A 26,956-nucleotide genomic window follows, 5' to 3' on the forward strand; every position below is an offset into this window, starting at 1 on the left:
CTTTTTTTTTTTTAAAACATCCTGGAAACATCATTATGGTTCATTGTGGTGAGCGAATATTATTTGTTTGTGTTTATTGTGTCTTAAAGTTAAAAAAAAACAGACTTGACAGTTCAGATCAATCCTTTATAAGGATATCATCATATTAATGCGATAAGAATGGGTAAATGATGACCTCATCATTAATATGCTTCATCATGAGGCATTATTCTTTTGCAGCTGAACAAAGATATGTTATGAGCAGCACATGGCCCAATGCATACAGAGCAGATCAATCTGAAGTAAATCTGACTTTTAAAGGTCAGAATCTACCTCTGTCATCTTAAGGTACTTGTGCTTGCACTCTGTACACAAAGCGGCTGATCGATTTGTCTCTGCCTGGCCTTGAAGCACGCAGCCTGCATGTTTGAGGAACAATGTTTCATTTTGCTGGACAGGTCTCTTTGTATTGGTAACTAGGGTGTGTAATAAACCGGAGATGTTATTAAGTCGGATGTGCTTCTGCCTTAACATGATGCCAGGTTCTTTCCATTTTTGTGCAGAATGTAAAATATTGCCAGAATTTTACAATGTTTAACAGGAATTTATCTTACAATGAAATACACAACCATTTGGAAGATTGGGTCGAAGAAAATAAATGAATACTTCAATACAGCAAGGATGCATTCAATTGATCAAAAGTCTCACAAATATTAAGCACCACAAATGCTTTCAACATTGATGTTTCTTGAGCACCAAATCAGCATATTGGAAGTGATTTTTGAAGGATCACGTGATCCTGAAAACTTAATTAATGATTATTGATGCTGAAAATTCAGCTTTGCTATCACAGGAATAAATTACATTTCAAAATGTAATTATTTAGTTATTACAAAATCTTACCCACCCCAATATTTTGAGCACTAGAGTGTATTCAGAATTTTAATATAAAATCAATGCAAGATAAGTAATTGCTACTGTTCACTGTGAAGTCACAGTATATAATCACCATATAATTGTAATAAATTGTTAAAATGACTGTGAATGACCAGCAACTAGCGGCCATGAATATACTTTAAATTCATATTAAATGCAGCAGAATAGAGAGCACTTTATAAAAAAATAAAAAAATAAATGCACTCAGCATCAACAAACCTGTACTTGGGGTGAGTGATGGCATAGATGATTGGGTTGTGGATGGCGGATGCTTTGGCAATCACAGCAGGTACAGAGTTCATGTAGGGTGTGAGCATGTCAGCGTATCTGTGGAAAGAGTAAGAGGACATAACATTACACATCATTATAATGAGTTACTTTCTTCTATCCCGCAAGACATCGCATCACAGCTCCACGTAGACTTACTAGATTACTTATTATTAGACCAAAGATAGGGTAAATGAGTAAAACCATCAAGTCCTTTGAAAATGTAGCAGTAGGTAGGTGGTGCATGTGATCATTAATCTTACATAACATAATTTATTATATTATATTATATTATATTATATTATATTATATTATATTATATTATATTATATTATATTATATTATATTATATTATATTATATTATATTATATATTATATTATATTATATTATATTATATTATATTATATTATATTATACATTGTTTTGTCTTGAGATGCACACCAGTAATGTTTTTTTTGTTGTTGTTTTTTTTGTCTAAGGGACGTTAATAAAAGCTACTTAAATGCCCTCACTGAACTAAGCTAATCCTGGCTAAATCAAGCACTGTCTGTGAAACCGGGCCTTAGTATCTTTAATTTAAAGCCATCTCTGATCTTTTTAATAAAAATTATTTCTGCCACGAAAGTGAACACATAACTGAAATCTCTTACAGTGAATAGCATGTGCAAGCACAGTGAAGTGTGTCTTTATATGTCAAATTATTTAGCTTTAGTCAACACTAATTAACATTAAGGAGGATGTAAAAAAAAGCGAAGAATTGTAAGTGAAAGACATTATTGTCCGTGTTGATTCTCACCCGGCAAAAGCAGTGAGAGCAACACAGGAGTATGGAGACCAAGAGATGACATACAGCAGGATCACTATGAGCGCTATCTTTGCCAGCTTCCATTCATTTTTCATTCGGTGGATCTTCTTGATAGAGTCTCTGGGTCCTCCTTCTCCATTGATTTTTCCCACAGCTCTGTTATTCCCATCATACAGACATGTAAACAAACAAATAGATTCCGTACACACAGGAAGAGATGGGACATGAGTGAAAGTGTGCAAACAGATATGATTGTCTTTGTCTTTGGTAAAGAACACCGTAAGAGCACTTATCTAAAATTGATCTCTGTTTGATAAATAATACAATTCCCCATAGCAAAAAAACCCTGTATTTTTACTCTTTCTGGTTCAGACCTGTGGTCAAACACGTTCATAGAAAAAGTTAAAGAACTTGCCTGTTGGTATCACGGATAGCCCTGAAGATGAAGAAGTAGCAATACATGATGACGAAGAGCGGGATGAAGAATACAAATGTAAAGAGCAGCATTGTGTAGGCGCGTACTGAAGGACTGAAGGTCATGTAGTCCCACGAACAGGATGTCAGCAGACCTTCAGGAACATAAGCACCTGTGAATATAAAGCACAATTACATACTGCTGTGCATAGCGTATATGTCCGGGCATCTGAAATAACGAGTTAAAACTCTCTCTCTGGGTTTGGAGTTTTTAGCAAACCAGGGATTTATACATTCAGGGATTTATATTCAATCTCAAATTTAAAAATGAAATGCCTCTCTTGTCTCCTCAGATAAAACGCTACAGGTAAGTGAGTGTTAAGTAAGTACTTACTCCATCCAAAGAACGGAGGCAGGCTCCAGCCCATAGAGTACGCCCAAGCTGCGGAAAGTATCCACAGGGCTCGTTTGCGTGACATAACACCAATCGAGGCCAAAGGACGAGTGATAACGAAGTATCGATCTACCGCAATAATCATCAGCGTGATCATTGAGCAGATACCAAACAGAGCGCCGCAGAATGCATATAACTCACAGCCTGTGGATAGAGAGAAAAACCAAGGAATATTGTAAAAAGAAACAATCACAAATTTCATAAAGCACTGAATATGTAATCCAGCACTGCATTAATAAACAAGAGTCCTTCAAACTGTTTCTTCCATACTGCATGAATAATAAATCATGAAGAGTCCATTTAAGTCAACCACGGCACTCATACACCTGAAAAGAATAAGGCTGAAAATGGCCGCAGATTAAAGAGAACATGTTTTCCTTATCAACACAGAAATACCTATTAATTAATTCAAGCTGTACAAGCTGGCAACTGAGGATGTGTAATTATAATAATAATGAAAAACCCTATAAACCTGTGAATCTATAATTGTTTTGGAAAGGTTACTAATATGAACAGGTTTTTCATTGTACAGACTGGAAAGGGGTACAAGTAAAGAGCATGTCATTGAAAAGACCATATTTATTGGCTACTAATTTAAATATTGCTAATGGTATATTCATAATGTTTGAATATTATGTATATTTTCACTGTTATGCTGATGATACTCAGCTCTATATTTTTTGTATGTCCTGACGAAACTTACCAATTCATAAAATTAACGGAATGCATAAATAATTGGATGACTAGTAAATTAAACTTAATTCTGAAAAAAAAAAACAGTTTCTAATTATTGAGAAAAAAAAAACTCTGCACATGGTAAGCTAGAAACCTGCCTAGCTCTGGATATTCTGTCAAGCCTTAGTCGTAAGTTTGGAACATGGGTGTGCTCTTTGATACCTTTCATTTGAAAGCCACATTTCTAGCATCTGAAAAAAACACATTCTTCCATCTCAAAATATATCTAAATTATGACATATGCTCTCAATGCAAAATGCTGAAAAGTTAGTTCAAGCGTTCATCATCTCAAGACTAGATTATTGTACTGCTCTACTGGGTGGTTGCCCTGCTCGGTTAATAAATAAACTCCAGCTGGTACAAAACGCAACAGCTCAAATTCTTACTAGAACCAGGAAGTACGATCAAATTATCCCAGTTCTTTCAACACTGCATTGGCTCTCTATTAAACATTGCATACATTTTAATATCTTGCTAATTACTTACAAAGCACTAAATGGTTTAGCTCCTCAGTACTTCAGCAAGCTCCTAATGCTCAAAATTCTGTCCAGTTGAGAATATCAAAATAAACTGCTGGTGGTCAATCCTTTTCCTATTTAGCACCTAAACTTTAAAATGTGTAATTTTTGGTTTCCTAACATTATTTAGGAAGCAGACACACTCGGTCTGTTTAAATCTAGACTAAAAACACATCTCTTTAACCTGGAAAACACATAGAGCATTTTCTTTTTTTATGATTCAAATAAGTTAAATGTACTCGTTATGTCATAAGAAGGATGGCATCTACGCAAATATAAGTCTCTCTGTTTATTCAGAGGATTACTGTATTCAGCCGAAATTGGGCCATATAACAGATTAGATGGTGGACCTCTGCCTAGACACGACCACAACGCATCCCTGAAGTGTCAGCAGAGATTGTGTCAACTAGACTCTCCTCGGTGAAGGCCTCATTGACATGACAGCCAGTGGCACTAATCCTCAAAAAACCCGTCTCCATACCAGCGTGATGTCTCCGATCTTCAACCAGATGGAACTGGATAAATATTCGGAATGTTCTGATTAATAACTTTTTTACAACAGAAATGAACCATCACTGAACTTACTTAAGCTGGACTATGATACTATTTTCTTCTAGATCTGCTGTACAGCAAACACAAACTTGTTTGCAATATTTTCCTGTTATCACTGTAAAGCTGCTTTGAAACAATCTGTATTGTAAAAAGCGCTATATAAATAAAGGTGACTTGACTGGACTATTTATCAGTGCAGTGTAGCTAGAGTTAATGTATAAACATGTGATCAAGTAATTAGCCAGATTTAAAAATGTATACAATGTTTAATAGAGAGCTAGCATCGTGTTGACAGAACCGGGCTAATATGGTAATACTTCCCGTTTCTAGTAAGAACTTGAGTTGCTGCGTTTTGGACCAGCTGAAGTTTATTTATTAAGCGTGCAGGGCAACCACCCAGTAGAGCAGTACAATAATCGAGCCTTGAGGTCATGAAGCTGACCTTAAATTAGTTGTAATTAAATTGATTGCACTTGTTATGAAAAATCACAGAATAACAATTGACCAAACAAAATCTGAGAGCATTTTTAAACAAAATTCTATAAAAATGTAGGAATTGTGGGGCAATGCTTTTCTGATTTTAAAACTACAATACCACCTTGTATAATATATTAACAATGAGACAGTATGAACAATGTATGACTGAGGATGGTTGTAAGATTCTCAGTTATTATTAATAAGAGAATGCATAGGAGATAAACAAACCATGTCAAATTCTGATCCGCAAAGGGTCTAACTCACATTATGATTGTGAATGGGTGTGTCATAGTTCTCTGTCTTTCCCTCTTCTCGACACCATATTATAACGCTGCCCTACAGCACTGTTGAGTTTTTTTTAATTAAACATCATTCAGAAGAAGCATGGCAGATCTCTCACAGATACCTCAGGTTGAAGAGAGACCTGGAGAGAGTTTGAGTGAGCTCATTCCACTTCATCAATCAAACAGCAGCTACTTCACTTCAAAGAACACACTTTAAGTGCTTAAAAGGTTTGGAATTTAAACAAGACCATCAGTGATCAAGGGATTCTCGGATGACCTGACATTTTATCAGTGCCGTTATTCGAAAGCCTGACATTACAGCATCACATAAATTCCACGTTTGCTACCAGATGAATATGTAATCATGCAGTTGTGCTTTAAGGAGGAGGTGATTATGACTAATATTATTAAATTCTAACTTTAAAGAATGAGAAATCACATTTGTAATATAATGCCTTTGTATGGAGCTGTTCAGTCATGATGCACTAACTGCTATCGCGAAAAAAAAAACTCAAATATGTGCATTCTCTTCTGGGTTTTAGAACTACAAACTAAAAAAAAATGTAAAATAAACGTTTAATCATTATGAACCACTAAAACTGTCAACTGATCAGGAAAGCAAACCTTTTTTGCTTTTTTTAAACTACAAGAAATGTAGACACTACAGCTAAAAATATAAATTATCAGTTAAATCATGAGGCAGGAAAAAAGTACTTTGAACAAATTAAGTTTGTTAAACAGTTAATTCAATGTGATTTTACAAAAATGTTTGATTTTAAACATTTTTTTATGATGATAAAAATATAATCACCTATGTTTTCCCCATGCTTGATAAAACAGCCAAAAGGATCCCTAATAATTTTTCTTTGCAGTGATTCATCAGATTATCTGTCTGGTGATCAGTGTTGCCACAGTTACTTTGAAAAAGTAATCTGATTACTGATTACTGATTACTCCTTTAAAAAGTAACTTAGTTACTTTACAGATTACTTGATTTTAAAAGTAACTAAGTTAGATTACAAGTTACTTTATTAGTTACATTCAGCAGTTGCCGACAACACCGCTGCCGCCTCAAAATAGAAATGACAACCGTTTTTGGCAACACACTTTATTGCATTTATGCCCGAGACTGACGGCCCCGACTTTTTTACGCCCCCTTTTTAGGCTTCTCCTTCGTTTTATATTTATTTTAATAATTAAAATGAACAATGAGATGTGCTGGTGGAAACAACATGAGACCATGATAGCTTGCGCCACTGTCAAGATATGGCTTGCGCAGTGTTAAAGAGTCCGTTTCTTCAGTGCAGCTGCTAGAGTTATGGCCTTTTTACAACTGGTTCCTTCATTCATTTTCTCTAAACAGGTATCTATCTGATTGCGAAATGACCAGGAGTAGGCCTAAATGCCTTCCGAGAGTCTTTCGAGACGTATTTAATTCCGATCACTCAAACAAACCAATTCAGAAGGTGCATGAAAGCATTTCAAACTAAACCGGACAAATGTAAATATATCTGGTTGTTTAAACCACATGTGTAAATTTTACTCCTGGCAAATAATTAAAAAATAAATGTGTGAGAGCGTGTTATGTTGTAGTCAGATAGATATGATGGTGCTACTGCAACATCGCTGCAAATGAGTAAAGCAAGCCAACGCATATGGCCGTAAATGAAACTTTAAAATAAGTCACACAAAACACAATCATCTTCAATATAAAATAATGAGACTAATGATCTTACCAGTGCTTAGGTCACTCTCTTTCTCATATTGCGATCTTTGAATTTGAAATGAGCTGCTGAATAAAATGCTGGAATCTTTTGCTTTGATGTGAACTCCATTAAATGAGCATATACTGCGGGAATTGAAGATCGGATTTATATTAATTTTGCTGAAGTGTAAGGTGGGCTATAAGACAACCTGCATGTACTTTTTTTTGTTTGTTTAGATTGTGTAGCCCGTTTCGGTTTTTTTGAGCGCCGTTGCGAGCAGTAGGCTATAATCTATCAGCCTGCCAGCTCGTCAAAAATGCCTTTGTGGTGGTATAATAACTAGCCTACTTTGTTTTTAATGTCAAAGTAGTTATATTTCGTTTCGTTTATTTTTTAAGTTCATTTAGAAAAATGTTTAGAGCAAATTTTGTTTGTTAAATTAAAGTTTTAATTTTTTTATGTGACGACCCAGTGAGTTAACCGCATGTTTAATAGCCTAGTCTCTCAAACCAACTCTTGAATTGTCTTGCCTATATAAACTTTAATTTAACAAACAAAAAATTGCTCTGAACATTTTCTAAATTAGAATAATAAAAAAACGAAACGAAAAATAACTACTTTGACATTAAAAACAAAACTGAACTATTTTAATGGCTGTAACAATGTAAACAAATAAATAAATAAAAAACACGGCTCCAGCCCCCGGGCTGAGAATTTTGATAAGCTGTCGTTTTTAACTATGGAAAATGACTAAAATAGTAACTCACAGTGACTTGGATAAGTAACTTTAATCTGATTACTGGTTTGGAAATAGTAACGCGTTAGATTACTCCTTACTGGAAAAAGTAGTCAGATTAGAGTAACGCGTTACTATGTAACGCGTTACTGGCATCACTGCTGGTGATATGAAAATATTTCTCCAGTCCCTGCAAATTTGGCAACATATTCCAAGCTAACTGAACACTGATTCATTTCTAGATATGCTTTGACCTCTCTGGACACTAAGGCGTTCCTTCTCCTTCATCTGGATACAGTTATGCATCAATGCATAATCCCTCTCCAGATGAGATCCTTTATCATTATCTGTTATACTTTCTTTTCATCTGCACTAGAATCAGTCTCGTGAAGATAATCTGATGTTAAAAGATACCCTGCAAAGTTGTCTTGACATCTCCCTCTTTCTTAGCATCTGGGCAAATAGCTATGAATGCCCAGGGGTTTGATCAAGAGCCAATGATCATCTGACAGCTGGATTACCTCTTTCCCCAAAGATCCATCGCTTGTGCATACTGTTGATGAAGAAGGTTGGTGTTTGAGTGACACACATCAGAAAATCAGTGAGAGCCAGATTAATGATGAACATGTTGGCAGGTGTCCTCAGACTCCTACTCCTGAAAAGATACACAAAAGAACTGTCAAAACCTGCCAAAGAGAGAAGAAGCAGCTCATCAGTGTCAGTGGTGTTTTATATTTTGTTATTTATATATAATAATATTTAAAAGAATAATGTATCTAAAATGATATACATACACTACATTGGCAACATTTTTGGGACGCCTGCCTTTACATGCACATGAACTGTAATGACATTCCATTTTTAAATAATGAACTTGTTCCCAATCCAAATTAGTTTCAGAACAGATACATTTACATAAGATACATTTACAAACACTAAAGAATTTATGCAAAAAAACAGCAAACTTATAGGCTAGATGTTTTAACAAACTAAACCAATGACATTCAAATGGCGGACAGTGGTCCGCATCCGGACCCCGGCATGTTTCCATCTGGACTGCGAGACTGCAAGACTCCTGTTTCCAATTTAAATAAGTAGAGTGCCAAAACAGCGTTGCGGATCACACCACAAGCATTAAAACTTGGTTGTGGTAATGATATTTCAGCGCTATATCCTCTAGTAGTTTTTATCTAAAGCCAAACGCACTTCTTTCAAGTTCTATCTGCTCCATGCGCATTCACTCTTTCTCCAGATGAGCACCACATTAACCAACGTTCAAACACAACCCCCCCCGATGTCATCGTCCATTGCAATGTTTCAATGTTGTCTGATGCCAATTTGGTAGACATCGCCGAACCCTATTTAACCCTTTGCTGTTGTTGCCAATTCACCCTTTGCCAGAGTCGATTGACAGGTGATCTGATCAATCATAATCCAACATCTGACAAATCCACCATTGTCCAGTCTAGACAGTTTGCATATTAACATCTGTGGACTTGAACTTGAAAAACGGTGTGTACAGACGTCTTTCTGTGGTTGAAACAACATTCCTTCTGAAGTTCATTCATGTTTATTTGATGCTATAAATGAACTGGAATAAAGAGATGATCGGTTCATTAGCAGCTTTAACTGTGCTACAGCGACCTGTCATCATGCAAGAGCCACAAAACAGTATTTATTGTTTACATTTCTTTAAAAAAAATTAAACAATTTAAGAGTTAAGATTTTGTTTCATATTAAATGTAACCTGTTCTGTCCTGTCTGTCAGTGCGTTGTCAGTATCCTCTTTGCTCTGTGATGCGTTTTTCACCACATGATAACTAAAGGGGTGGTTCTTTATGAATGGTCAATTGCTTTCACTTTGTTATAATACCACTAACATTTGCCCGTGGAACATTTAGTAGTGAGGAATTTTCACAAATGGACTTTATTGCACAGGAGGCAACCTATCACGGTGCCACACTTGAATTCACTGAGCTCCTGAGAGCGACCCATTCTTTCAGAAATGTTTGTAGAAGCAGTCTGCATGCCTAGGTGCTTGATTTTATACACCTGTTGCCACGAAAGTGATTGGAATGCATGAATTCAATCATTTATTCGAATAATTTATTGAATAATTTATTTATTATTTAAATCATTTATTCAATAATTTATTTGATTGGGGCAGCAGTGGCTCAGTGGTTTATGTTGATTGTCTACAAACCGGAAGGTTGATGGTTCGATCCCCGGTTCCACCTGACCAAGTGTTGAGGTGTCCATGAGCAAGACACCCAACCCCAGCTGCTGACGAGCTGGATGGCGCCTTGCATGGCTGACACCGCCGTCGGTGTGTGAATGAGAGGCAAGATGTAAAGAGCTTTGGATGGCCATGGGTCTGTTAAAAGCGCTATATAAATGCAGTCCATTTACCATTTAGAGGGGTGTCCCAATACTTCAATACTTTAACTATTAACTATAATATTTACATAATAGCATCATTTCTGTTCCCTTAATTCTCTCATTTAGAGAGTCTAAAGCCCCATTCACACAAGTATGATAACTATAATGATAAAGATATAGTCCTAAAAAATGTTCTACATTTTTTTTTTAAAAGTCCACACCAGGGCTGGATAGGTACTTGTGCATACTGGGCATTTTCATGGTGGGCCGATGCATTTTTTTTTCTTTTTCTTGCCACGGCCCATCATGCAGGGACAGCTGCTCATTGGTTAGTCATCTGAATTGACAGGGCAAAGCAAGAGACACTCTCTCCCCATATAGACACTGAGGTTTTTTTTTTTATTGGAGTGCATGGGAAACTTTAAAATGTGAATACCCGCACAGTGCTGCCACAGTCTTTGTTTTATACAGTCGTGTGATATAATGTATTTTACCTTGAAGCTACTAACAGTGAAGAATTATGGTGTTTTGGCAGAAATGTAATGTAATAAGACACGTAATAAGTGTTTTATTTTAATTCGTTTTTTTTTTTATAAATGTATTATAAAATTGTAATTTTTAATTAATTATTAGCTTTTCATCAATTTATGAATTGCCTGATGTGCTGATATGAACCCCAGTTTAGAAAACCGGCTAAATCTTAATATGCAGATTGTAGTGCAAAGATGACTGCACAAGAGCAGACCTAACAAGAATTTCATTGGCTATAACACAAACAAGATATTACCGGACTCACTTGCAGAAGGCATACATGACCAAGAAGTTTCCCACCATGCCAGTGATGCCGACTGCCAGAATGACAGAGCCGATGGTGTAGTGAGCGTGGTCTGGGACATCAACAGTGGGGAAAGGATGTCGAACATCCTGCACCATTGCCACCTGTGGAAAGCGAAAAAATCAAAGAATGCCAGGAGATGCTTTCAGAGCAGGACAATGTACTGCTTAGTTAAGGACACTGGAGCTTAATAGTTGATTTTTACATTACTTAAATATCGTATTCACCAAGAGACCATTTCTTTCAAATCCCCTAGTTCCAGAAAACTCTATATAATACCCATTTAATACCTCAATAGCCAGCTAAGGTGTAATTAAGCAGACATATTTACTTTTTTTGAAGACTGCACTGCACAGTGGACTGAGCTGTTGCATTCACTTGGAACAGAGAACACATAAAAGCTTTTAGAATGGCAAGCGGTGGCCCTTTTTCGCCCTTGTGTCAGGCTCAGTTCTTAAGAGGCAATTAGTACATCAAACACTGCAGTTCGATTCACCAGTCTCACCGTCTTAGACTTAGTCTGCCACTTTTAGCCTCATTTTACCCATAGTTCTATCAATCCTTGAACCACTCTATTGACTCAATTGGCTGAAGCCGGCCAGAGCAAAAGAAGTGGAATTGACACTCTGAAGAGCATTCAGTCACTTTTATAGTTAGAGCATACAATGGATGAGTAATACAGACTAGTAAATAATGAGAATCATTCACATTTCTCAAAACACTCAATGACTAGAAAATGTTTATGGCTAGCCTTTGAAGAAGGGGATGTGGAGATGGTATCAATAGCGGATATTGTAAGACTGCTCAGCATCTCGAATGCAAAGTGAGAGAAGAGGACATTTGAGAACTAATGAGTTTATTATCTGCCGCAGATCAACGGCACATTAATGCAATGCGTGTGCATGTGGACAACTTTGCTCATGATGTAACAGATGGAAAATAAACGAGACCTTAAGTAAGTTTGGCATCTCATTGATCCTAATAGAAGAAGAATGCAGAAATTTGTTTTATGCAAAAACACTGGTTTTATACATTCTGCTTCAAACCTGATGATCATGTTCTTGAGAAAGATCCAAAGATTCAATGGAAGAACATTTAACCATCTGACTTTGTATGATCAGCATCAAAAACATACTTATTTGATTAGATCTATAAATAGTGCAGAATCTGCTTTAAAAACTTACAGTTTTTATCCTGGTTTAAATTGGATTTTGAATCCAAAAAGTGGGTTAAAACTTTGAATCATATTGTATTACCTATAAAAACAGCTGAGATTAAAATTAAGCAGCAAACAAAAGCAGGTGTAAGATAAGATAATGCTGATCTTTTTAAACACAACTTATCCGATCAGATGGCTCGTTCATCCTATGTTTATGTCTGTGTGCTATAATGTAATTTTAAGTAACAGATAAAATAATGTTTTAGCTTGAGTAAATTAGATTTAGATATGTTCACCATTTAATAGTGTTTCAGAAAATGTATAGAGAAAGAGAGAACCAAAAGAGCCATTTCATTTTTTTTTCCAGCTCAGCCTAAAAGACTTATTCAAGCAGAACAAAAAAGGCAACAATCATTGTGCTTCAGTAAAGCTGGGGAAGAACCTGCACACCTTGTATTTATGTTTGGTCAATCCTAAACACTTCCAATATTGATCTACTCCAACATCAGATCCTCTATGCTTTATGGGTCTCAAAAGTAATACAATAATCGGATTGCAGCACATGATTACATGTGTAGTTGCAATTTTCCAAAACAAACTTTAAAGGTGCCCTAGAATGAAAAATTGAATTAACCTTGCCATAATAATAAAAATAATATGCGTAAATCTCGTAAATCAAAAACACCACGGAAAAAGAAGTGCTTCTCAACATAAACCCAACCGTGACACAAGCGTTAGGGATCATTTATATGCACGCCCCCAACATTTGCATAGTCCAAACATGTTCATTGTCAGGCGGAACTGACGCAGCCGAATCATCGGGACTTCAGGTAAAGACACTTGAGGATAGCAAAACGGCTCTCATGACACACGTCATGTTTAGGCTGTGCAGGGGACTGTTGTCATATGTCAACAGTCATAGTTGAGGTTTATTATAATTGGATACCACAACAATTTATCTCAAAATCGTTTGTTTGTTCGCCCCATTTCAAGCAAGCTTCGCTCAGCGTCTTAAACTGAAGAAAGTGGCAACTGTATTCCTGAAAGCAGTAAGTAGCGATTTATCCACTTATTGACTAGCTGTTTAAACAATTTCTGATTAAATTGAAAGTTTCTTAGAGAGACAGCATTGTCTAGATCAGTGGTTTTCAAACCTGTCCTGGAGGACCCCCAGCCCTGCACATTTTATATGTCTCCCATATTTGGCACACCCACTTCAGGTCTTGCAGTCTCTGCTAATGAGCTCATGAGTTGAATCAGGTGTGTTAGATGAAGGAGACATACAAAATGTGCAGGGCTGGGGGTCCTCCAGGACAGGTTTGAAAAACACTGGTCTAGATGACGCAAGATGCTGGTACAGTAACAATAGGAAACTCCAAGTACCATACAAAATTAAGTAGTGTGTCTAATGACAAAGGGTAATATTATTTTGTATTACAAAATACAACCGTAGATACTTTGCTTAGATCGTTCACTCGATCCTTCTAGCAAACATCACCTTTTCCACCATATAAGTTAAAACAACAGTCATTTGACAAGGCTATTCATTTTATAAAAATATAAGTTATATATTTATATTTTTGAGAACTGAAGTATAGGCCTATGATGTTTTGCATGCTTGTATTTCAGAGTGCATCATTCACTGCGTAGCCTACATTGTGACTAACATTATACAAACATGCAATATCGTTGATGAAATGAAGTCTAAAATGTAGGCTAAATGACACTTTAAGCAGAACATCTCAAATGGAGATTGCTGAAATGCAGCTTACTTGTTTATTGGTGTTTTCAGATCATCCATGCGCGAGAGCGAGCTTGCGTGCATATGGTTGCCAGATTGGACATGTTTAGGTAAAACACCGGATAGTATATGTTTTTTTTTTTTCACAGAAAGGCTCTTTTTGGGGGATTTAATTACTGAAATTTGGCAACCGCAAACACGCGAGCTCTTTCTCGTGCGCAGATGATCTGAAAACACCAAATAAACAAGCTGCATTTTATCCAATCTCCATTTGAGATGTTTTGCTTAAAGCTACACTGTGTGATATTTTCCCCCATCTAGCGTATGGGTATATGACCATCCAGTGAACATTAGTTTCTGTTCCTCTCAATTCTGATTTCGTTTTAACTCCTACGGTGGCTGATTTAGTCCAAGATTAGCATGGCAATCCCCCTCTTCACATTCGACACGGTGCCATCGAGTGTTAAAACGCGAAAGGCGAAGCTTGAATTTACGGGTATGTCCCTCTTTGGCTAATGTACTTTCAAGATGGAGGGGCAACATGGCAACCAGCATTCGAACCCCTCACCCGTATGTATTTTCAATGGCATATTATAAACTTAGGAGAATACTTTATTACTTGAAAGAAGTAAATAAACATTAATGAGGACATATAATTTTTGAAAGAACAAAGAGTTTTTAGCTAAGAATAAACTAAAAAAGTTACACAGTGTAGCTTTAAAGTGTCATTCAGTCTGTCTGCGATCTGTCAGGACGGTCAGGACTCACGGGATCAGAGAACAATTTAACATATTGTTTCAAATCATTCTAGGGCACCTTTAACATTTTGTTTTGGTTGCAATGAATGACATTCTCTGCCAAGACTGTTATTCATTTCTAACACAACAATCAAATAATCAAACAATTGACAAACCTATCACTAAATGATCAACAGATTAAAATCGACTTGACTGAATCGTGATTCAGGAAGTCACTCACTATTCCTGTCTATCCACCTATTCAATTTTATATGCTGGAAAGCCGTCTGGGCATAAATCAGACCATCTATGAACACACAACTCTTATATGGTGTGTTCTTCATTCAAATTTCATTTGAGCCACTCATTTATTGGGTTTTCTTTAAACAGTGGGAGGTTCGCAGAAATCATGGCCTGTGACACAGATGCTCTCCCAAACCTTGTTCCATCATGTTAAGGGAACTCAGAGAAGATTCATTCACAGCAATTGTGTGCCCATGGTGTACTACTAACATAAATAAAAATGAATTCAGTGACCAATTTAAAGCTGCACTATGTAATTTTTCTGTCCACTAGAGGGCGCCTATTCAAAACAAAGGTGTAGTTTGATGATGCCAAGTTTGAGCTCAGAATCTTGGGACATCCGGTGGAAAACAATTGGGATAGGACTCAGACAGAAATCATGTTCATGGATGCGGTTATTAACGTTACTGTAGTATGAAGCAGAGCAGGACAGAGTGTTGTGGAGCTGAGCAAGGCCGCTTGGTGCGACTGTTGCCGAACACACGGCTCGTGAGCAACGGGACTTTTATTTTGACGGGACACAGTCGCAGGTGCCATTTCCGCTTTTCCGGTCATGAATATGAGGTTACGAAGCTCTGTTTATCATATAAGATACATTTAAGTTTGTTTCAAATTATGTTATGACGTTACTTCTGCTGTGACACTTGTTGCACACTGCTAAGAGTAAAGTGTTTCTGCCAAAAACCGAGGGTAACGCATATATGACGCAATTGACAGGCGAACTCCCTCAGATGTCCCAGCTCCTTGGTTAAAATAGCAATTGTCTCACAATTTACAAATTATAAACATTTGGGATATTGTAAGAACTCAACTGAACAAAATAAATAACACTGGTTTAATGCTTTTTTGGATATTTTACTGCAAAAATACTACATAGTGCACCTTTAACTCTTATTTTAAATGTAAATTTAAAGACAATTATTCAACAAGTGCATATGTAAAGATAGTTATGTAACAAAATATTTATTTTAAAAACATTTTTTCAAATATCAAATACTCTTCAGTATCATAGTTTTCAGAAAAATATTAAGCAGAACAGCAGTTTTCAACAGTGATATTAAGGAATAAATAAATAAATAAGTTATAATATTTGAAAATGTCCCTTTTTTGATCAAATAAAGGCAGGCTTAGTGAGCATAATAGACTTTATTCAGAAAAATTAAATAAAATTCTTACTGTCCACAACCATTTTAAAATGTAGTAATATATAAAGGCTAAATTTCTGAAGACAAACTCCATAAAGCAAGTCAGAAATCAGTGTATCCAATGCGCATGGTCTCAACTGTCATTTTGCCTAATCTAAAGAGACAGAACTGATATTTGCTTTAATCCTCATATGTCAGTGCTTCTCTGTTAGGACTATCGATGAGGGATTTAAATGAGATCATGTGCCGTTTCTTGGAGGGAGGATTCTGCGGCACAAATAGATGAGAAGTGCTCTTAAAATGTCACTATCACTTAGATATTCAGTGAGCGATATAAAGAGACAAGGAGAAAAAGAGAAAAAGACAGAAAGGGATAAAGTAGAGGAAATTAAACTTCACCTCAGCGCAAGGAGCTTATTTGTACCATTAGTTGAGTTAGAATGATGTCATGGTGGTCCTCAAAGTTGATGTGTTGGGCAAAAATGGGCAAGCATAAGGATTTGGGTGAGTTTGACAAGGGCCAAATTGTGATGCTAGATGACTGGGTCAGAGCATCTCTTAAACTGCAGCTCTTGTGGGCTGTTCCCGGTCTGCAGTGGTCAGTATCTATCTAAAATGGTCCAAGGAAGGAACAGTGGTGAACTGGCGACAGTCATGGGTGGCCGAGGCTCACTGAAGCATGTAGGGAGCGAAGGCTGGCCCATGTGGTCCGATCAAACAGACGAGCTACTGAAGCTCAAAGTTAATGCTGGTTCTAATAGAAAGGTGTCTGAATACACAGTGCATCATGTATACACATTTGTTGCACATAGGGCTGCATAACCAGTCAGGGCGTTCATGCTGAGCCCTGCCAATAGTGCCAACAATGGACACTTAAGCATCTGAACTGGACCACGGAGCAATGGGAAAAGGTGGCCTGATCTGATGAATCACGTTTTCTTTTACATCACGTGGATGACTGTGTGCACATGTGTTGCTTACCTGGAGAACACATGGCACCAGGATTCACTAGGAGAAGAAGGCAAGCCAACGGAGGCAGTGTGATGTTTTGGGCAATGTTCTGCTGGGAAACCTTGGGTCCTGCCATCCATGTGGATGTTACTTTGACACGTATCACCTACCCAAGCACCCTTTCAAGGAAACGGTATTCTCTGGTGGCTGTGGCCTCATTCAGCAGGATAATGCGCCCTGTCACAATGCAAAAAAATGGTTCAGGAATGATTTGAGGAGCACAACGAGTTTGAGGTGTTGACTTGGCCTCCAAATTCCCCAACTCTCAATCCAATCGAGCATCTGTGGGATGTACAGAACAAACAAGTTCAGGCCCCACTTAACTTACAGGACTTAAAGGATCTGCTGCTAACATCTTGGTGTCAGATACCATGGCACACCTTCAGCAGGGTTGCCAACTTTTAAGTTCAGGTTGGAGTGAGATTTTTTGGGGGCCGGGGGGGGGGGGGGGGGGGGGGAGCTTTTGATCTTGATTCAGTATCAGTTTATATCTAGTATATATACTGTACATAATAATATGTTTGTTTTGGCACTAGTTTAAAGATTTCTTGGGTCAAATTATATGTGCCATTCCTTAATATTCACTTGTGAGTGCTTATATAAGTATCATTATTCATTAAAAAGATTAGGATGCAAGTTATTTAAGTTTTGAAATTTCACATTTAAAGAAATCTAGTGTTTGATCATCATATCTAAATATTTATTAGAATGCAAAGACTGCAATATATTTTTGAGCAACTAGATTAGATACATGTATATTTATTAAAGAGCCATAAGGCACCTAATGGCATTACAAATAAACTAATATTTTTTAGCCACAAAATGACTCTAATTTGCCTCTTTGAATTGGAATTCTCTATTTTAATATTAATTACTACACTAATTGTAATATAAATTTGAGAAGAAATACAAATATTAGAAGAAAAATATTTTAAGTGGTCATTTATTGAAAATAATTGTTGCACAAATAGTATTTAGTACCAAAAGATCTCCTCAAAATATTCAATAAATATAATTTAATGAGTATGAGTGTGACCTATTAGTAAGGAATACCTGAGGGCTAAATACAAGAATAACATTAATGTTAACAATGTTGAATCTCTATCACTCTCCATAATAAAACGATCCTGTAAATATGACTGACTTAATAATCAATAAACACTAACACTATGCTGTACTGTTTACCAAAACTTGCAGCAAACATCTATATGGTGAAACTGTTGTGTATCCGCTTAAGCCATTTAAATTCATTGGCACGGCGCTAGAAGTATTGAGCGCTCATGGGCCACGTGACCAGCGCGCGCCGCAGGGAGATGAGAGCATGCAACTCCGCTTTTCAACGCCTCTGGCTTTAACATTATGCCACATTAGCGCCAAAACGCTATTTATTGTTTGAATTTCATTAAAACACATAAAAAAAATTAAAGCTTATAGCTTTGTTTAATATCAAAAGCAGGTTTGGCAATTTGGCGTGAGATTGAGTTGGGCGGAGTGAGAGCGTGAGACAGAGCCTGAAAGCGTGAGAATCACGCCAGATGCGTGAGAGTTGGCAACCCTGCCTTCAGGGGTCTAGTGGAGTCCATGTCTCGATGGGTCAGAGGCAGCAAAACAGGGACCAGCCCATAAGGAAAGTTGTCATAATGTTATGCCTTTAATTATTTCAAAAATTATAATAAGTTAACAATTTAAGTATAGATATGTTTGAATTATTTTAAAGACTGAGAGCAACATATTGAATGAACTTGTTTGTCTGTGCCGCCTTGTTTATTTCGATAGCTTGTGGTTAGTAGAAACAGTCAGGATAAGAGCAAAGCACACACAATCAATTACAAATCCGTCAGCTGACAGTTTCCTGATCAGTGACGAACATCTCTAAATACCATGGCCCCAAACTTCTCAAGCAGAAACTGTGATAAAGGAAGGCTGATCCACTGCTCTCTTTTTGAGGAGATTATCTACTCCGGCTGTCCAACAAAAGCTGAGACCTTTCCACAAAGAGCAGGGGTGTATTTCCTGAAAGAACTTTCCTCAGGGAAGGTGAAGTTGAATTCAAGCTAAAGTTTTCAAACTGCACAAATTCCTGTTGACTGATGTACATTACTAGGAAAAACATTACATCGAGACAATTTTTTAAAAAGCAATGTGCAGCTCATGAGATGCTGATGATGTCAATATATGCATGCTTTAACTGATACCACTGACCCATTTTTCTTTGCTTCTCATTGGCAGTTCTTAATGTAGTGAAACATTATTTAAACCTTCAGAAGAGTGGACTGATCTTTAAAAAACATTTTAGTCATTGCGTGTGTGATGCTACATCCAAAATACCCTGGATGGAGACATTTGTCTGTTGGGCTGTGTGTCCCCCAAAGCATTTTTAGCCAGCTGAAAATGGCAGGTGCTCTTCTGAAAACATCTAATCGCATGTTTGAGAGTTATTTTCAGTTGAGAGGCTTTGGTTTCTATGATACGGAATATACACTCAAGTGTTACTATCTGATTTCGCAGGTAATATGTTTCTGAAAATAAAAATAGTAGTCTCATTTTTTCATTTCAATTAATCAACTCGATAATTTTTCAACTCATGCAGCATTCAGAGTGAAGATGCTCAGCGCCTCGTCAAGCTGCTGGCTATAAACGCTGGCTTTAGTAAAACACTTTGGTGGACAAACAGTCTTACACTAATTCTACATGACTGCCCTCTTTATATGCCCTTGTGTCTTTTTCAGTCTATGACAAAATTATTTCTGATGTCCCAAGCACCTCTGGATATTTACTATTATCATCTATTAAATTGGCAATTGCAATTTTTTCAAAACACATCACAAATCAGATTGAGAATGATTATATTCTTGTTTTAAAGTAAACAACAGCAACAACAACAACAACAACAACAACACCATTTAAATATTTTTTTTATATTTTTATAGTTAAATAATAAATGCATCAGAGGGTTAAATATATATATATATATAATAACAATTTAATTACAAAGATTTCAGTTGAATTGCTCTACCTGACTCAACCCATGCACTTAAAGGAAAATCACAGCACATCTTTCATTATTATTTCATGTCTTTGTCAGGAGGCGAACTAGTTTAATGGCTAAGGCTTGTAGAGTAAAACGCTAGCAACGTCGAGGTCATTCTGATCAAATATGTCCCTTGCACTGTATGCTGCTTAGGTTAAAAGCATATATCACATGCATGCATAAATAAATTAAAAAAAATATGTTCAACTGAAAAAAAATCAACAATATGTTGCCAAAAATGAAAGGCCCATAGTGGCTAATTTAAGCCCATTTAACATTTGCCATTAATTAATGTGCACTCTAATATGGAACAATGTAAAATTAATCTCTATAATGTATGCAAGGAGATTTTCACACTGGGTCTGATCCTTTATGTCCCTTCAAGGCATGTCACTAGCTTTGCACAATCAGACAGAAGCATCAGGACACGTAAAGAACATCCACCATGGGAATTATCATTTCAAATGTTAAGAAAAATGCTAATGCCTGAAAGCCTTGAAGGACACGTCAATGTCACTGAAGTTGAACAGATGTTCTGGTTAAATATCTGTCTTTCTTTTGTTTAAAATATGCATCCATATGACAAAATTACACCAACAATCAAATACAATAGCCAGTGTTGATGCCATGTCATCACATTTCATGTCAAACCCATTGGCACTAGGGAGTCAAGGATCATGAATCAAATAAAGTATTATTCAAATTGTGATCATAAGTCAGAACTGCAAGCTATAAACAACTGCAAGAAATGAATATGAAATATAAAAATATTGTGAGTTGAAAAGTCAGAGATAAAAACTTGCAATAGGGGGGTGGGGGGTTTACAATGCCAAATTGTGAGATAGTCTCAAAAACATGTTTTATTACATGGAGGAAACAAGCTTCATGCATGTGGACGCGCGCACACACACACACACACAGACACACACACACACACACACACACACACACACACACACACACACACACACACACACACACACACACACACACACACACACACACACACACACACACCGAGTATATACAGGTCCTTCTCAAAAAATTTGCATATTGTGATAAAAGTTCATTATTTTCCATAATGTAATGATAAAAATTTAACTTTCATATATTTTAGATTCATTGCACACCAACTGAAATATTTCAGGTCTTTTATTGTTTTAATACTGATTATTTTGGCATACAGCTCATCTAAAAAAATTAGCATATCATGAAAAGGTTCTCTAAACGAGCTATTAACCTAATCTTCTGAATCAACTAATTAACTCTAAACACCTGTAAAAGATTCCTGAGGCTTTTAAAAACACCCAGCCTGGTTCATTACTCAAAACTGCAATGATGGGTAAGACTGCCGACCCGACCCTGTCCAGAAGGCCATCATTGACACCCTCAAGCGAGAGGGTAAGACACAGAAAGAAATTTCTGAACGAATAGGCTGTTCCCAGAGTGCTGTATCAAGGCACCTCAGTGGGAGATCTGTGGGAAGGAAAAAGTGTGGCAAAAACACTGCACAACGAGAAGAGGTGACCGGACCCTGAGGAAGATTGTGGAGAAGGACCGATTCCAGACCTAGGGGGACCTGCAGAAGCAGTGGACTGAGTCTGGAGTAGAAACATCCAGAGCCACCGTGCACAGGCGTGTGCAGGAAATAGGCTACAGTTGCCGCATTCCCCAGGTCAAGCCACTTTTGGTCTACAGAGAAGCAGCACTGAACTGTTGCTCAGTGGTCCTAAGTACTTTTTTTGGATGAAAACAAATTTTGCATGTCATTCGGAAATCAAGGTGCCAGAGTCTGGAGGAAGACTGGGGAGAAGGAAATGCTAAAATGCCTGAAGTCCAGTGTCAAGTACCCACAGTCAGTGATGGTCTGGGGTGCCATGTCAGCTGCTGGTGTTGGTCCACTGTGTTTTATCAAGGGCAGGGTCAATGCAGCTAGCTATCAGGAGATTTTGGAGCACTTCATGCTTCCATCTGCTGAAAAGCTTTATGGAGATGAAGATTTGGTTTTTCAGCACGACCTGGCACCTGCTCACAGTGCCAAAACCACTGGTAAATGGTTTACTGACCATGGTATTACTGTGCTCAATTGGCCTGCCAACTCTCCTGACCTGAACCCAATAGAGATTCTGTGGGATATTGTGAAGAGAAAGTTGAGAGACACAAGACCCAACACTCTGGATGAGCTTAAGGCCGCTATCGAAGTATCCTGGGCCTCCATAACACCTCAGCAGTGCCATAGGCTGATCGCCTCCATGCCACGCCGCATTGAAGCAGTCATTTCTGCAAAAGGATTCCCGACCAAGTATTGAGTGCATAACTGAACATAATTATTTGAAGGTTGACTTTTTTTTTAATTAAAAACACTAAGCAAATTGTTTGAGGTTTTCATGAGCTGTACGCCAAAATCATCAGTATTAAAACAATAAAAGACCTGAAATATTTCAGTTGGTGTGCAATGAATCTAAAATATATGAAAGTTTAATTTGTATCATTTCATTATGGAAAATAATGAACTTTAATCACAATATGCTATTTTTTTTTTAGAAGGACCTGTACAGTGAGGAAAATAAGTATTTGAACACCCTGCTATTTTGCAAGTTCTCCCACTTGGAAATCATGGAGGGGTCTGAAATTGCCATCGTAAGTGCATGTCCACTGTGAGAGACAATCTAAATTTACAAAAAATCCAGAAAACACAATATATGATTTTTTTTTACTATTTATTTGTATGATACAGCTGCAAATAAGTATTTGAACACCTGTCTATCAGCTAGAATTCTGACCCTCAAAGACCTGTTAGTCTGCCTTTAAAATGTCCACCTCCACTCCATTTATTATCCTAAATAAGATGCACCTGATTGAGGTAGATAGCTGCATAAAGACACCTGTCTACCCCATACAATCAGTAAGAATCCAACTACTAACATGGCCAAGACCAAAGAGCTGTCCAAAGACATTAGAGACAAAATTGTACACCTCCACAAGGCTGGAAAGGACTATGGGGAAATTGCCCCGCAGCTTGGTGAAAAAAGGTCCACTGTTGGAGCAATTATTAGAAAATGGAAGAAGCTAAACATGACTGTCAATCTCCCTCAGACTGGGGCTCCATGCAAGATCTCACCTCGATGGGTCTCAATGATCCTAAGAAAGGTGAGAAATCAGCCCAGAACTACAGGGGAGGAGCTGGCCAATTACCTGTAAAGAGCTGGGACCACTGTTTCCATGGTTACGGTTGGTAATAAACTAAGATATCATGGTTTGAAATCATGAATGGCACGGAAGGTTCTCCTGCTTAAACCGGCACATGTCCAGGCCTGTCTTAAGTTTGCCAATGACCATTTGGATGATCCAGAGGAGTCATGGGAGAAAGTCATGTGGTCAGATGAGGCCAAAATAGAACTTTTTGGTCATAATTCCACTTAACGTGTTTGGAGGAAGAAGAATGATGAGTACCATCCCAAGAACACCATCCCTACTGTGAAGCATGGGGGTGGTAGCATCATGCTTTGGGGGTGTTTTTCTGCACATGGGACAGGGCGACTGCACTGTATTAAGGAGAGGATGACCGGGGCCATGTATTGCAAGATTTTGGGGAACAATATCCTTCCCTCAGTTAGAGCATTGAAGATGGGTCAAGGTTGGGTCTTCCAACATGACAATGACCTGAAGCACACAGCCAGGATAACCAAGGAGTGGCTATGTAAGAAGCATATCAAGGTTCTGGCGTGGCCTAGCCCAGTGGTTCCCAAACCTGTCCTGGAGGACCACCAACCCTGCACGTTTTGTATGTATCCCTCATCTAACACACCTGATTCAACTCATGAGCTCATTAGTAGAGACTGCAACACCTGAAATGGGTGTGTCAGATATTGGGAGACATACAAAATGGGCTGGTGGTCCTCAAGGACAGGTTTGGGAACCACTGGCCTAGCCAGTCTCCAGACCTAAAACCAATATAGAATCTTTCGAGGGAGCTCAAACTCTGTGTTTCTCAGCGAAACCGGACTCATTTTGAGAAGATCTGTGTGGAGGACTGGGCCAAAATCCCTCCTGCAGTGTGTGCAAACCAGGTGAAAAACTACAGGAAACGTTTGACCTCTGTAATTGCAAACAAAGGCTACTGTACCAAACATTAACATTGATTTTCTCAGGTGTTCAAATACTTATTTGCAGCTGGATCATACAAATAAATAGTTAAAAAATCATACATTGTGATTTCTGGATTTTTTTAAAGAAAAATAGCAGGGTGTTCAAATACTTATTTTCCTCACTGTATATAAAATCAGAAGCAAATACATGTTTGCTCTCTATCTTTGACAAGCCAGGAATCAATTCAAATGCACACTGAACAAACTGCAAATAAACCATGGACTCATCCTGCTCAAACACAAGTGAACTTAAACAGCTTTTTTTTATCAAGTCAAGCATCTATCAAAGGGAGCACAAAGTCTACCTCGAAAGAACTATGAAAGAAGAACATTGAAATGCTACAGTAATAAATCATTCTGTACTATAGAGCTTCCCAACAGAATACCAAGCTAGGCTAAAATCCTATAACCGTCAAATTTCCAGAACGTCAAAGTAGCGTAGGGTCATGTCAGCCTTATGAATTAACCATTGTCACCATTGTCCTTACCATATTTCTGAGTAAAACAGCATTTATTGTTTAAGACAAACACATGCTCAATTTATATTTTCACTGCTTTTATTGCTGGGCAAACGCTGGTATTTTTCCTTTATTTCAATTTTTAAAAAAAGCTGATTCCACCTGTTGTTTTTGAGACCACATTGGCAGCTCTCAACATTTAATTTCAGGCCTTTGGTTTGGGGAATTTATGCAACCATAAAGGCTAATTGTCAAGCAGTATCATCACAAACTGTTTGACTGATGTAGATGCTCAAATATTAGCTGTAGGCAAACACAGAGAGCCTCGCTGACAATTACAAATGTCTTTGGCACAATACAACCCTGTACAACCATGACCTTTCACTTTTCCTTTCAAGCTCCTTTTCAAACTCACATTTGCATCACTTTTTATCTCCCACACATCAATTCTCTCCACACCTTAAATCAGTCTGTTGTTTTGAATGAAATGGTGAAGGGTGAGAGGTGAAAACAGCGATTTAATAGTACACAGCTGCTGGAATAACAACACACAATGACACAAGGTTCCAGATGGGAAATCAATTCTATACACTAATATATAGTGCTCCATTGGTGGGTGAAAATAACTAGTTAGATTCACAATGACTGCCATTGATGTTTTCAAAAAAACAATACATGGACTGAAGAATATCAAATTAGGCCAATGGAAGATATAGAGGTTAAGCTTTCTATCCGCATCACATCAGCATATTAATGCAAGCTCTGTGTTGTAGCTATGACATTAAAAAATAAAGTCTTGATTCATGAGAAGAACAGGGCCCTCATCTGTTTGAAAAATGCCATAACACTCGTTAATATGGCACTGTGCATACTCCTAACATTTGTGTAGATTACTATCAATAAAGGCAATCAACTAATCAATACATTTGAATTGTTAAACATACAGGACAACTGGCAGTAAAGCACCAGCAAATCGTTTTCCTGAGTAGTATTATGTTTTATTAAAATGTGGTTTAAAGCCCTCAAGTTGGATAAAGCTCGTCTTTAAGACCCCACATCATTCTATTTCAATATCATTTTTATGTGATGAAATGATAAAGCATTTCTCAATTTTTTATGTCCAAGTACTCGTTTTAATCGCCAAACAGGAAATATTCTGGAATAGTTCACCTCTTAAAGAAATGAATCCCATGTGCGAGATTCCCACATGATTCTATAGGACTACTACTGACATTCTTACTCAGTTTGCTTTGTCTGGGTCTGTTATTGTGCACGTTTGCTGAGTAATTCCACTTGTCGTGTTGTAACACCTCCGGAGTGTGTGTGGGTGATAGTGAGCGCCTGAAATCAAGCTGCACACGATCACAAAGACACCATACAGATTAGACTTTAGAGACTTGATTCAAATATGTCCGTGTCTTATCACTATGAGAAATGAGTAGGCTACCATTATAATTACCCTTAAAAACAAGAATGTCTAACATGCATAAAATGCATTTCTAGAAACAAATGAATATGTGGGCATTGCAGAAAAACAGAATAAAATGACGAAAGGTCATTATTATTAATATTATCATTAAATATTTAGTTTACTCTTTAGACTAACTTTATTTAATACAAGCTAATCAAAGAAATGCATATCAATCATGTCTGCTGTTGTTGAGCAATAACTCGAAATAACTGCACAGAATGAATACGTACAGCTACATCTTGTACATGAACTCGATTGCTCCTCTGATGGGAGACGTATAGCTGCTATAGCTACTATTATTTCAGATATTGCTGCAACATATTTAATTCTCTTGTCTACAGCCAGGTACGGTAACACGGGGTCTTTGGAAAATACATTAAACTTGGAATTTCCTTACTTAAACATTTCGAAATTGTATTACTATATCTAACGTCTTTTAAACATATTTTAATGCAGTAATTTTAGGTAATGTTCCTAATTAAAACGAGCATAAATTCGCCTTGTTTATCCTTTGTTGTTAAGTGTTTTAAGATATACAGTCTCAATCATACATTTTGGCACGTGCAATACGTTTCAATGGTTCATTAAACTTACAATTGTGAATGAACTATGCATAACGATGTCACGCACATGAGGCTAACAATGAGGTAGCTAAAACATTTATGAGGCAAAT

At 37.2% G+C, this 26,956-nt stretch overlaps 1 protein-coding gene across 2 annotated transcripts in view; it reads right to left on the reverse strand.

Moving 5' to 3' along the window:
• Window positions 1-26,956, reverse strand: part of opn4b (opsin 4b) — a 44,203-nt gene that overhangs the window by 16,487 nt on the left and 760 nt on the right. For both annotated transcript variants that reach the window (XM_067430214.1, XM_067430213.1), the window contains exons 2-7: window positions 11,041-11,183; window positions 8,387-8,520; window positions 2,798-3,001; window positions 2,405-2,576; window positions 1,981-2,145; window positions 1,135-1,242 (exon numbers count right to left, since the gene is read on the reverse strand). In XM_067430214.1, coding sequence (XP_067286315.1) covers window positions 1,135-1,242; window positions 1,981-2,145; window positions 2,405-2,576; window positions 2,798-3,001; window positions 8,387-8,520; window positions 11,041-11,183 — 926 coding nt within the window. The remainder of the gene's footprint in view (window positions 1-1,134; window positions 1,243-1,980; window positions 2,146-2,404; window positions 2,577-2,797; window positions 3,002-8,386; window positions 8,521-11,040; window positions 11,184-26,956) is intronic.

Source organism: Pseudorasbora parva, chromosome 21 (assembly GCF_024679245.1).
Source record: "Pseudorasbora parva isolate DD20220531a chromosome 21, ASM2467924v1, whole genome shotgun sequence".
In the NCBI taxonomy this organism is placed as follows: Eukaryota; Metazoa; Chordata; class Actinopteri; order Cypriniformes; family Gobionidae; genus Pseudorasbora; species Pseudorasbora parva.